General features: G+C 33.3%; 1 protein-coding gene across 1 annotated transcript in view; it reads right to left on the bottom strand.

Annotated features, from left to right (window-relative positions):
* The window catches only part of LOC127712464 (uncharacterized), a 30,811-nt gene extending 17,081 nt beyond the window's left edge, over positions 1-13,730 (bottom strand). Inside the window, exons 1-9 of the mRNA XM_052218909.1 lie at positions 13,517-13,730; positions 11,816-12,063; positions 11,259-11,312; positions 9,327-9,446; positions 8,931-9,026; positions 3,877-3,957; positions 3,164-3,286; positions 2,265-2,423; positions 1,035-1,088 (exon numbers count right to left, since the gene is read on the bottom strand). Of these exons, the coding sequence (XP_052074869.1) occupies positions 1,035-1,088; positions 2,265-2,423; positions 3,164-3,286; positions 3,877-3,957; positions 8,931-9,026; positions 9,327-9,446; positions 11,259-11,312; positions 11,816-12,037 (909 nt within the window). The 5' untranslated portion in view covers positions 12,038-12,063; positions 13,517-13,730. The remainder of the gene's footprint in view (positions 1-1,034; positions 1,089-2,264; positions 2,424-3,163; positions 3,287-3,876; positions 3,958-8,930; positions 9,027-9,326; positions 9,447-11,258; positions 11,313-11,815; positions 12,064-13,516) is intronic.
* Between the last annotated feature and the right edge of the window lie 171 nt (positions 13,731-13,901).

Here is a 13,901-nt window from a genome sequence, read left to right as displayed (position 1 = left end):
AGAAGGAAAGAATTTTTTAGGGGAAAAGCAATTTATTTTTTAAAAGGGTTCATATTTTTTTCAAAATTTACAAAATTTCAAATTTTTGAAAAGTTTCAAGAAGAAATCTTCAATTGCACAGTATTGCGCATTAGATTTGTAAGATCTTGGCCACATTTATTTGGTGTCAGAAACCTATATTAGGTCAAAAATTTGATCACAATCCAAATTCAGATAGTATCAAGCTTGAATATTGTGTCCAAATTTGCCCCAAAAGTGCATGGTTCGACCACTGCGGTCATATCAGGCTGCGCTCAGTGAAGCATTTTATTGTTATTATATTAATTTGAAAAATTGCATCATATCTTATTTTAGAGAACTATTTATCCAGTTTGAGTTATTTCCCTTTGCACAGAACATATTATGGATAAAATTAACCTGTGTTTCATTTTCTACATAAATGAAATATATATAGGGTTCTTTCAAATGCTGAATCTAAACCTGTATTTAAATATTAGATTTTTGGGCCCAGTTTTCAAGTTGGTCCAAATCAGAGTCCTAAAATAAACTTTGTTTGATTCAACAAAAATTGAATTTATGGGGTTATTTGAAATGCTGAATCTAACCATGTATTGAGAGATTTTGGATTGTGGGCTCCTTTATCAAATTGGTCCACATTGAGGTCCAAAGGGTCCTAAATTAAACTTTTGTCTGATTTCATCAAAAATTGAATTCTTGGGGTTCTTTGGTATGCTGATTGTAATATATACTTAGATTTTGGATGTTGGACCATAATATGTATTTAAATGTCCAATTTCAAATATTTCAGTTCTTTGACCACATTCATTTTGTGTCACAAACCTATGTTGTGTCAAATATTCAATCACAATCCAAATTCAGAGCTGTTTTAAGCTTAAATGTAGTGTCCATACTTGCTCAACTGTTCAGGGTTTGACCTCTGCAGGAAAATCTGGTTTGCTGTCACTCTGACAGCCTTTTGTTTGAGGTATATTGGTGTAAAAAGTCGCACCAAGGTTATTCTTAATTAATCTTACCAATGTATTGTTTTCCTTGTTAATTGTCACAGGTTCTGTTGTTGATACTTTGGGCTATAAATATTAATATAGATAGGTTAAAATTCATTTTATTAATTCATTTCATGATTTATGATATTTCACTTATGCCAATTATATTGTAAGTTCTCAAATGATCACAATCCAAGTTCAGACAGTATCAAGCTTGAATATTGCGTCCAAACTTGCACCAACTGTTCAGGGTTTGATCTCTGAGGTCAAATCAGGCTGCGCTCGGTGAAGCTTTTTATGTCCATTTATAACTTTATATGATATGCAAGCGGGGGCATCATCTGTGTCCAATGGACACATTCCCCATTTTTGTCTCGCCTTGACGGAGTCAAAAAGCGAGACATAGGTATGCTGATTCCGGTGACGGTGGTAGTGGCGTCAACGATGTATTAGTTTGTGATTAGGTCTAGTTCATGGTGAACCAATAGTGGTAGGTCAATGATATTTGGTATGCAGTTGTATTAGCATTGGCACATCTCATTACCATGGAGATTATTTGGCCCCACCCCTCAGTCAAGGTCTATTGACTTTGAAACTTTTGCTTAGTTTACATACATGTATTAGTTCGTGATTAGATCAGTTTAAGATGAACTGCTAATGTTAAGTCAATGATATTTGGTATGAAGTATCGTTTCCATGGAGATTATATAGCCCCACCCCTGATCATGGTTCATTGACTTTGAAACTTTTACATAGTTTACAAGTTAATGTTTGTGTTTAGGTTTGTTCAAAGGGAACGACTTATAATAAGTCAATGGTATTTGGTATGCAGTTGTATTAGCATATTGGCACATCTCATTCCATGGAGATTTTTTAGCCATGTACCTTCAGTCATGGTTCATCGATTTTGAATATTTGCATAACTTGCATGTTAAAGTATTGCTATTTTAATTTCAACATTTGCATTATCAAAATTACAAAAGGCGAGACATATCTCTGTGATAACAGTTTATTTTAAAAGAGTTATGCCCCTTGGAAATATAAAATATGTGTAATGTGGTGGACATTAGAACTCTGTTCTTTTATTTAAGTTGAAACTGACATTTGATTTTTGAATTTGATTGATGAATTATTAGATATTCAAAATTGAATTTGTAGTAATTTATTCCTAAAGATTTTCAAGTACTCAAACAGACTATATATATATTTATATTATTAGCAATTGTAAACTACAGGAAAATAACACATTATCATCCATACTTCTGTTAACCAAGTCACTCTACCCAAGGTATTGGATATAATTCCCATGTCAGAAATGGTGCTGCTCTGAAAGACTGACTCGATTGGCTCACACTGTGGAAAAGTAATTCTAAAATGCTCAGTTGCCTCATCCAGACTTCCCACAAAATTCAGCAATACCTTAAAAAAACATGAAAGAATAGTTGTTCTTGTAGTATTTTGTGACTATTAATGCTTCCGCCATAGTGGAGGGGGTATTAAGTTTTACCCTTGTCCGTACTTACGTCCCAAAATTTGTTTCTGTTCTCTAACTTTAGTTTGCCTCTACCTAATGTTATGAAACTTATACACAATGCTTATTACCACAAAACACAGGTCAAGTTTGAATTTTGGTGGCTTCACCTTTAAAGTTCAAGAGTTATGCCCTTTTACAAAAGGAAAAATTGCTGTTCTAAAAATATAAATTTGTCATTTTGAAAATCTTCTTTGAAAATTGGAGTTATCGTTCTTTGTCCAGAATGTTAGTTGAATCAACTACAACAAATGCTTTATACAATGCAATGTTCAATTTTACTTCCCACCGATAAATTAAAGCAATCGTGTTTTCAGCAAAAACTAAAGTAGTTCGAGAGAAACTAAACAATCCTTATAATCAGCATTATATACAAGATCAACAAAACAGATATTTGTCATGAATACTCGTCTCATTTACAATGTACAAGAGTTTCCTTTCTTAAATATGATAGATAAAGGTGGGCAACACCAGCTAGTTATTTTATTTCCTTGATCTCTCGGATGAGTTAAAAAATGGGTCATATTAAATTTCCTTTTATGTTTCAATTGAAAGAGGAGGGTCCCATGTATTTAATAAACATGATAAAAGGTTAATATTTTTACATTGACAAACCTTTTAAACTTACATTTACTTCATCTGATGGTAAAAATGATCGAGTAAAATCATTCCAACTTGAGTTTGTCCTGAATTTTAGTTTAATGCCACTTGTGGGCTCTATTGGAAGTCTGTTTTTTCTCCTGTTTCTTATCTGAAAAAATGTGCAGTATGATATTTTTATTCCTCCTATTGCAATGGGTTTATCAACTGGACCATGTGTCGAGATCATAATACAGGTATCACTTGCTTGACTGATATAAATTGTATACAAAGAAAAGAATAAGAAAGGGTTGAATATTGTAGGTTGCTGTTGGCCTAGAACCCTTTTGCTATTTCACAGGAATACAAAGAAATATATGCGCTCAACATGCCCATGTTTGTTTGACATGCAACCATTAAATTAAACTATTCTATTTTTAAACCTCATTACTTTAGAAACATTTTCAAGATTACATTGGGCTTTTCCAGAATTAATTGTATGGAGGATGCGGACCCGGGGGGGGGGGGGGGGGGAGGGTTAGGGTATATTGCCTAGACATTTAAATGAAATGTCTAATCCAAAATTACGCATTGTGGGGTCAAATAAAAGTGCATGCATTCCTCCCCCCCCCCCCCCCCCCCCCCCATACATTTATTTTGGAACAGCCCTTAGTATATTATTTGGTTTCACTACAGAGAACTAGTGTATAACCTGTTATAAATATAGTTCAATGCACCAATTTTTTTTAGCAATTTATTTACCTCTTGAAGTCTATCCTCTTCTTTTCTTGCCTCCTCTTGCTGTCTGTTTACTGCAGATGTTCTTTCTTCTGACCTTCTATCCTGAATGTATAATCAAATTTTTTAATGAATTAATTAAAAACAGTTTTAACTGGTTGGGGACTATGTATTGAAATTATCTCCCTTACACTGCTTTTAAATTATGTATAAAGTAATGGTTAATGAACAATAAAGATAATCTAAAACAGTGTAAGGGAGGTAATCCAAATACAACGTTTTGGTTACTTCCCTTACACTGCTTTTAAATTATGTTTAAAGAAATGCATATTTATAAAGGAAGACCAGTAAAAATATCTGCAAATGTTTTCATCTTTTTTTTTTACAAAAAAATCCATATGAAAGATTTGACACTATATTTTTATTAATTCTATTATAAAATAGATTAAGTTAGCACTATGGTAAATTTAAATGGGTAATTATGGTTGCCAACTCCATTGGAAATTTGAATTGAGATTATGACCATATCTTGAGGGAAAGAATTTTTTTGGGGGAAAAAGGGGGGGGGGGGGATAAAAAGAAATTGTGGGGGGCCAATTTTTTCTCATTTCAGATTTCAAAATTAAAAAGAATTATTCTTCAAATATTATTTTTTTTTCAAATTTCAAATATTGAAAAATTTCAAGAAGTAATCTTTAATTGCACAGTATGGCGCATTAGATTTGTAAAATCTTTGATCACATTTATTTATTTGTTATGCCGAATCTAACAGTGTATTTAGATTTTGAATTTTGGGTCCAGTTTTCAAATTGGTCTACATTAATGTCCAAAGGGTCCAAAATTAAACTTTGTTTGATTTTAGCAAAAATTGAATATATGAGGTTCTTTGATATGCTGAATCTAAACATGTATTTAGATTTTTGATTTTTGGCCCAGTTTTCAAGTTGGTCCAAATTGGGGTCCAAAATTAAACTTTGTTTGATTTCAACAAAAATTGAATATATGGGGTTCTTTGATATGCTGAATCTAACCATGTATTTAGATTTTTTATTTGTGGACCCCCGTTATCTAATTGGTTCATATTGAGGTCAAAAGGGTCCAAAATTAGACTTTGTTTGATTTCATCGAAAATTGAATATATGGGGTTCTTTGATATGCTGAATCTAACCATGTATTTAGATTTTTTATTTGTGGCCCAGTTTTCAAGTTGGTCCAAATTGGGGTCCAAAATTAAACTTTGTTTGATTTCAACAAAAATTGAATATATGGAGTTCTTTGATATGCTGAATCTAACCATGTATTTAGATTATTTATTTGTGGACCCCGCTATCAAATTGGTTCATATTGAGTTCAAAAGTGTCCAAAATTAAACTTTGTTTGATTTCAACAAAAATTGAATATATGGGGTTCTTTGATATGCTGAATCTAACCATGTATTTAGATTTTTGATTTTTGGGCCCCGTTATCAACTTTGTCCACATTGAGGTCAAAAGGGTCCAAAATTAAACTTAGTTTGATTTTAACAAAAATTGAATTCTTGGGGTTCTTTGATATGCTGAATCTAAACATGTGTTTAGATTTTTGATAATGGGCCCAGTTTTCAAGTTGGTCCAAGTTGGGGTCCAAAATTAAACTTTGTTTGATTTCAACAAAAATTGAAAATATGGGGTTCTTTGATATGCTGAATCTAAACATGTATTTAGATTTTAGATTTTTTGCCCAGTTTTCAAGTGGTCCAAATTGGGGTCCAAAATTAAACTTTGTTTGATTTCAACAAAAATTGAATATATTGGGTTCTTTGATATGCTGAATCTTACCATGTATTTAGATTTTTTATTTGTGGGCCCGCTATCAAATTGGTTCATATTGAGTTCAAAAGGGTCCAAAATTAAACATTGTTTGATTTCATCAAAAATTGAATTATTGGGGTTCTTTGATATGCCAAATCTAACCGTGTTTTTAGATTTTTAATTATGGGACCAGTTTTCAAGTTTGTCCAAGTTGGGGTCCAAAATTTAACTTTGTTTGATTTCAACAAAAATTGAATATATGGGGTTCTTTGATATGCTGAATCTAACCATGTATTTTGATTTTGGACATTGGACCATAATAGGTAAATTAAAAAAATTGAAGTTCTTAGACCACATTCTTTCTGTGTCAGAGACCTATGCTGTGTCAAATATTTAATCACAATCCAAATTCAGAGCTGTGTCAAGCTTGAATGTTGTGTCCATACTTGCCCCAACTGTTCAGGGTTCGACCTCTGCGGTCGTATCAAGCTGCGCCCAGCGAAGCATTTTATTTAAATTTGTCTACATTAAGGTCCAAAGGTCGTCGTCGTCCAGAAATATTCACTCTGTGAATAAAGTTTTTGAAATTTTAATACCGTAAGTTTTTTAAACTATCCTGGATTTCTACCAAACTTGGACAGAAGCTTGTTTATGATCATAAGATAATATTCAAAAGTAAATTTTGTAAAAAATACCATTTTTTCAGTATTTTACTTATAAATGGACTAAGTTTTTCTGCCAGGAAACATTACATTCACTCTGTGGTTAAAGTTTTTGAAATTTTAATAACTTTCTTAAACTATCCTGGATTTCTACCAAACTTGGACAGAAGCTTGTTTGTAATTAAAAGCTAGTATCTAGAAGGAAATTTTGTTAATGTTCCATTTTTTCCGTATTTTACATATAAACAGACTTAGATTTTCTTCCAGTTAACATATTACATACAGTCTGCAGTTTAAGTTTTTAAAACATTTATTAGATTCATAAACTATCCTGGATTTTTACCAAACTTGGACAGAAGCTACTTACAATCAAAAGATAGTATAGAGAGGAATATTTTTATTAATTTTTTTCCTCATTTTTTTATACGACCGCAAAAAATTTTTGCGGTGGTATATTGGTATGACGTTGGCGTCGTCGTCCGAAGACACATTGGTTTTCGCACTCTAACTTTAGTTTAAGTGAATGGATCTCTATGAAATTTCACCATAAGGTTCAATACCACAAAAGGAAGGTTGAGATTGATTTTGGGGGTTATGGTACCAACAGTTAAGGAATTAGGGGCCAAAAATAAGCATTTTTGTAACTTCCAGACATAACTTGTGTGTTAGTGTATGGATCTCTCTGACATTGTTCCACAAGGTTCCATATCACACAGGGAATGCTGGGATTGATTTTGGGGGTAATTGCCTCAAAATATTAGGAATTAGGGGCCAAAAAAGGGGCAAAAAACAAGCATTTTTCTAGTTTCATGACAATAACTTGTGTGTAAGTGTATGGATCTTTCTGAAATTGTACTACAAGGCTCCATATCACAAAGGGAAAGCTGGAATTGCCCAAAACGTTTAGGAATAAGGGGCCAAAAAGGGGCCAAAAATAAGCATTTTTCTAGTTTCCAGACAATAACTTGTGTTCAAGTGTATGGATCTCTCTGAAATTGTACTGCAAGGTTCCATATCACACAGGGAATGCTGGGATTGATTTTGGGGGTAATTGCCTCAAAATATTAGGAATAAGGGGCAAAAAAAGGGGCAAAAAATAAGCATTTTTCTAGTTTCCAGACAATAACTTGTGTTCAAGTGTATGGATCTCTCTGAAATTGTACTGCAAGGTACCATACCACAAAGGGAAGGCTGGGATTGAGTTTGGGGGTGATGAATCATAAGGGGATTCAAAAAATTTGGGGGGGGGGGGATTTTTTTTTTTTTTTTTTCCTTTTTTTCTTTTTTTCCTTTTTTTTTTCTTTTAAAATTTTCCATTTTAAGTTGGTTATTTCTCTGTTTTATATTTAAAAGCAAATAATAATGATATGGTAGGAGATACACACCAAACAGGATGTGTAAATTATTATATAATAAGTATTGTGCAATAGCAAGAAATTTTCAATTGCACAGTATTGCACAATAGCAAGAAATCTTCAATTGCACAGTATTGCGCAATAGCAAGAAATCTTCAATTGCACAGTATTGTGCAATAGCAAGAAATATCCAATAGCACAATATTGCGCAATAGCAAGAAATTGTCAATTGTACAGTATTGCGCAATTGCAAGAAATATTCAATTGCACAGTATTGTGCAAAAGAAGATACTTCGTATAATTTGCTTATTTCTTGACCAATTTCAATGGGGTTTTATTCTTGAATTCTTGGGGTTCTTAAATATGCTGATTCTAACCGTGTATTAAGTTTTTGGATTTTGGGCCCCGTTTTTAAATTGGTCCACATTGAGGTCCAAAGGGTCCAAAATTAAACTTTGTTTGATTTCATCAAAAATTGAATTATTGGGGTTCTTTGATATGCCGAATCTAGCTGTGTATTTAGATTCTTAATTTTTGGTTCCGTTTTCAAATTGGTCTACATTAAGGTCCAAAGGGTCCAAAATTAAACTTAGTTTGATTTTTTACAAAAATTGAATTCTTAGGGTTCTTTGATATGCTGAATCTAAACATGTATTTAGATTTTTGATTATGGGCCCAGTTTTCAAGTTGGTCCAAATCGGGGTCCAAAATTAAACTTTGATTTCAACAAAAATTGAATATATGGGGTTCTTTGATATGCTGAATCTAACCATGTATTTAGATTTTTGATTTTTGGGCCCCATTATCAACTTTGTCCACATTGAGGTCAAAAGGGTCCAAAATTAAACTTTGTTTGATTTCATCAAAAATTGAATTCTTGGGGTTCTTTGATATGCTGAATCTAACCATGTATTTAGATTTTGGATATTAGACCATAATAGGTGAATGTCCAATTTAAAATTTTTAAGTTCTTAGACCACATTCATTCTGTCAGAAACCTATGCTGTGTCAAATATTTAATCACAATCCAAATTCAGAGCTGTATCAAGCTTGAATGTTGTGTCCATACTTGCCCCAACTGTTCAGGGTTTGACCTCTGCGGTCGTATCAAGCTGCGCCCTGCGGAGCATTTTATTTTAGCCTGCGATTAACAGCAAAAGTAGGCGAGACACTAGGTTCCGCAAAACCGTTACAAATTTTTTTATACAACCGGCAAAAATTTTTTGGGTTCATATAATGTTTTACACTTGTTGTAAATAACCCAAACATACCCTTTCTCGGTCTGTTGCCAATGATTGTTCATATTCTTGGTCTTGTCTACAATGAATGCATTGACCTTCATTTACTGTGCGATGGCAATTTGGACACTAGAAAATGTCAAAAAATACATTTATTAAAAAAAATTCTTCTTCTCCTGCATGCTTAAGTTTGGAAAAGGATGAAATGTGGCATGGTTACTTATAAGGTTATAAAGTTCAGCTGTGCTATTTCGCAGTCAATTTGCATTGACCGTATATTGATTTATAATATACAGTAATTGACTGTATAGTTCATGTTCATATAGTTTATTTGCCTATTGCTGTACCTCAATTGTTATCAATAGAACAAAAAAATAGAATTATAAAAAATCTGTCAAGAGTTAAACTTAAATTGAAAAATATAATTACCAGAGTAGACATCGTAGAAGAACATGCAGGAATATCACTATCACTATCATCCTTTGCTACTGAAATAGAGTCACTTTCATTGTCTGTGCCGCTTATCTGGCGATATGGACTGTCACTTCTCTGTAAATTTTATAAATAATTCTGGTCAAGTGGGAGATAAATAGAAATCCTTAATTTTTCAGTTCTTTAATTACATTCATTTTGTGTCACAAACCTATGCTGTGTCAAATATTCAATCACAATCGAAATTCAGAGCTGTTATAAGCTTAAATGTAGTGTCTTTACTTGCTCAACTGTGCAGGGTTCGACCTCTGCAGGAAATCCGATTTGCTGTAACTCTTGACAGCCTCTTGTATTTTTATGACTCTGCAACTAAAAGTTGGGGAAAGGGGGGGGGGGGGGGTTATATTGTTTAACCCCTCTCTGTGCGTCATTTGGTCCGTCCCATCATGGGTATATAGTTATTCCGAATAACTCCTCCTACAGTTTGAATCCTAGGAAGTTTGCACTTTGCTGTCAGTTTGTACATATATTAAAGGTTCCCTACTTTAACGGTGACTGTGACTTAGTGAAGTATCAAAATTTCTACGAACTATTTATACCAAAACTGAAAAGAGCTCAATGTGACAAGTAAATTTCTAATTGATTCGAGCAATAACATGAAATGACAAAGTTAAAATATGAATAGTAAATTAATTAAAGATTACAATTAAAGGATTAAAATTGAATTATCAAATGACATCTGTCTGCCTAATTAACAAATTGAACAATTACTGGGTTTGAGTTTGGGGGTAATTGCCCTAAATGTTTAGGAATTTGGGGCCAAAAAGGGGCAATACATACAAATGTCTTCTTTTAGAGAACCACTTAATGGAATGAAACTAAACATGTCATGAATGTTTTTATGAGGTGCTGGCCAAGTGTTGTTACTTTGAAGCCGATCCATCTTCCAAGATGGCCGCCAGCAGGGGACTTGGTTTAACATTGGACCCTATGGACAATACAAACAAATGTCTTCTTTTAGAGAACCACTGAATGGAAAGAAACAAAACACGGCATGAATGTTCTTTATGAGGTGTTGACCAAATGTTGTTTCTTTGAAGCAGATCAGTCATCCAAGATGGCCGCCAGAGAGGGACTAAGTTTAACATAGGACCCTATGGGAAATACATGCAAATGTCTTCTTTAAGAAAACAACTAAATGGAATGAAATAAAACACGGCATGAATGTTCTTTATGAGGTGTTGACCAAGTGTTGTAGCTTTGTAGGTGATCAATCATCAAAGATGGCCACCAGCAGGGGACTTTGTTTAACATTGGACCCTATGGACAATACATACAAATGTTTTCTTCTACAGAACCACTGAATGGAATGAAACCAAACATGGCACGAATGTTCCTAATGAGGTGCTGACTAAGTGTTGTTACTTTTGTAGCTGAACCATCATCCAAGATGGACGCCAGCAGGGGACTTAGTTTAACATAAGACCATACCCCCAAGATTTTTTATTAAAATACGGGGCCAATATTAAACCAAATTTGGCCTCAATCATTATTAGGGTAACTGTTATGATTTTAATCTATTTTTACATGATTTCCAAAACCAAAGTAGAATCAGGTGAGCGACACAGGCTGTTCAGAGCCTCTAGTTAGTATATTAAAAGTACACTTTATTTTTATTTCATTATAAATTGGAAAAAATTCTGATTCCAGTGATATCTAGTTTTATACAAGTATCTTTGACCTGTTCAAGCTGCATTCTGTAAACATACTATTGGGATAAATTTATCTTTGCCATTGTTTTTGGCTTACAAGTAACAAGAGAGTACATTGACAGGTGTTAAAAATGGTTGGCTTCTTATGTTTGATTAACATTATGTGATGATGTCCCTTCATTTAAAGATTTGAAAGATAGATGCTTTGAACATTTACCAGACTTGGTAAGTCATCATCATCAACAATAGTGTTGGCTGGATCATTGTCATCCTGAAAGAGACAAAAAAAGAAAATAAGTTCAATTTTGTCATGTAATGATGATCTATCAAACTAAGAGGCAATACATATAAAAATCGTCATGAAAAGCTTCATTCATGTATGTAATGTAAAGAGGGCGAGAAGAATAGTGCCCCTTTAATAAACATATATGGTATAATTTATTATCCTGTGAATTTTAACTTGCTAATGTTTTAAATCTTATCTTTATTTTTATTTTCAGGTTAATTCTGTTGTTTGGTGAAGATAATGCATTGGGGATTTGCACAAATTGACTGTTTAGAGTTTCATGATATACGAATAGGAACAATTTTATTTACGATTTGTAACAACTGTGATTTTGGATATTTAGTATAAGCATAATGATATGACAACTGAAACTGACCTCGTCTTTCTGTGTTTATCCATGACTATTCATCAATGATACTCCTCATGGGGTTCTTAATTATTTGATTATATTATTATAAGGCAATTTCATTTGTTGATGGGATTCATACCTTTGTATATGGCAGTTGCTTCATGGGAATAATGTATATTTTCCCTGCCTTTATTTCCCGGGCTAGCTCGGCTACTGATGTTGGTCTGATAATGTACATTTCTTGTCTGGAACCTTTTTTACACCTAGCAAACTTAAAGTCAACTAGGTGTAAAGGATGGTTTGGGAAGCGTGTTATTACAAAAGCTTTCAATTCTTCTATTGTCCAGCCTCTGTCAATCATAACCTCTCCTCCTCCTGCAGGTGGACCTATTCAAGAATTGGAATATATTATAATTAACAAGATGATTTAATGTATTCTAGAGTGTAGCAGTGGGGGCATTAAGTTTTACCCTTGTCCGCCTGTATATACGTCCCAAAATTGGTTCCCGTTCTCTAACTTGAGTTTGCCTCAACCAAATGTTATGAAACTTATATACAATGCTTATTACCACAAAACACATCTCAAGTTTAAATTTTGGTGGCTTCAGATTTCTGTTGAAAGGGAAAAAACTCATTTTTATACGGCCGCCCAAAATTTTTTGAGGTCAAATTTTTTGCGGTCGTATATTGGTATAGTTGTTGTCGTCGTCCGAAGACACTTGGTTTCCAAACAATAACTTTAGTATTAGTTAATAGAAATCTATGAAATTTAAACACAAGGTTTATAACCACAAAAGGAAGGTTGGGATTGGTTTTGGGGGTTATGGTCCTGACAGTTTAGGAATTAGGGGCCTAAAAAGGGGCCAGAATAAGCATTTTTCTAGTTTTCAGACAATAACTTGTGGAAAGGTGTATGGATCTCTCTGAAATTGTACAAGCAATTTATTTTTTTCAACTTTCCCTAGATTAGATTTTTGATGAAATACTTATTATTAATTACTAGGTTTCTGTTCAAAGGTAAGTAACTCATTTTTTAAAAGATTTGTAAAAGACATTCTATTTAGATAAATGACGTTTGGATTTTCTTCCTTTTCTTTAGTAAATTGTTCGAAGAATTTAGTGGTAGGTTTGTTTGTTATTTTATGTAGTTTACACCATGACAAAATATAGATCAAGTTAGAATTTCGTTCCATAACAATGAATTTTTAGCAGGTAGGGGACTATGTATTGCCATGCAATACTCACAGAATGCATGTTTTTGTTGGGATGTGCCTGTTCCAAGCCAAGAGCCTGTAATTCAGTGGTTGTTTGTTGCTGTGTTACATATTTGTTTTTCTTTCACTTTTTTTTGTACATAAATTAGGCTGTTATTTTTCTGTTTGAATTGTTTTACGCTTGTCATACAGGACTTTTTATAGCTGTCTATGCGATATGGGCTTTGCTCATTGTCTTTAAGGCAGTATGAGGACCTATAGTTGTTAATATCTGTGTCATTTGGTCTCTTGTGAAGAGTTGTCTTAATGGTATCAGGTAATCACACTACATTTTCATTTGTATACTAATAGAAATATCCACAATAATTGATTGTGTTTTGGTACCCTCTGGGTTATGCAAATGTAACTTTTTGGCTTAAATTTAGTTTATTCATAGACCTGTTCAAACAGCTTTTGATAATATGGTATTCATTTTAAAAAAGATATAAATCCTTAGAACCTGGGAACAGTATATCTAACTAATCAATATATATGTTCCTGTTAGAACTATTTACTTTAGATAAGGATATAAGCTAGCCAGTGATGACGTGCAAATTGGACATAAAATTCTATGACTACAAAATTACCAAATCCATGTTTTAATTTGAGCTTCTTAAACTCCTTCAGAAATGAAACTGGTCTATCCAGCAGGAATAGTGATGCCCTCCATTTTCTTTTCTTAGGGCGTCCTTTTGGCCTTGCAGTGCTGGCTGAAGTGAAAGTAGAAATTTTAAGTATTTTTGATTGGTCGTAGTTGTATGCTAATTGTAAAAACCTTGTAGAAAACGCAAATGGAACCCATTTATTGTCGAGCCTTCGACTTTTGTCGAAAAAGCGAGACATAGCGATCCTACATTCCGTCGGCATCGTCGTCGTCGTCGGCGGCGTCCACAAATATTCACTCTGTGGTTAAAGTTTTTGAAATTTTAATAACTTTCTTAAACTATCCTGGATTTCTACCAAACTTGGACA

Source organism: Mytilus californianus, unplaced genomic scaffold (assembly GCF_021869535.1).
Source record: "Mytilus californianus isolate M0D057914Y unplaced genomic scaffold, xbMytCali1.0.p SCAF_8, whole genome shotgun sequence".
Lineage (NCBI taxonomy): Eukaryota > Metazoa > Mollusca > Bivalvia > Mytilida > Mytilidae > Mytilus > Mytilus californianus.
This window is presented reverse-complemented; position numbering and strand designations above follow the sequence as displayed.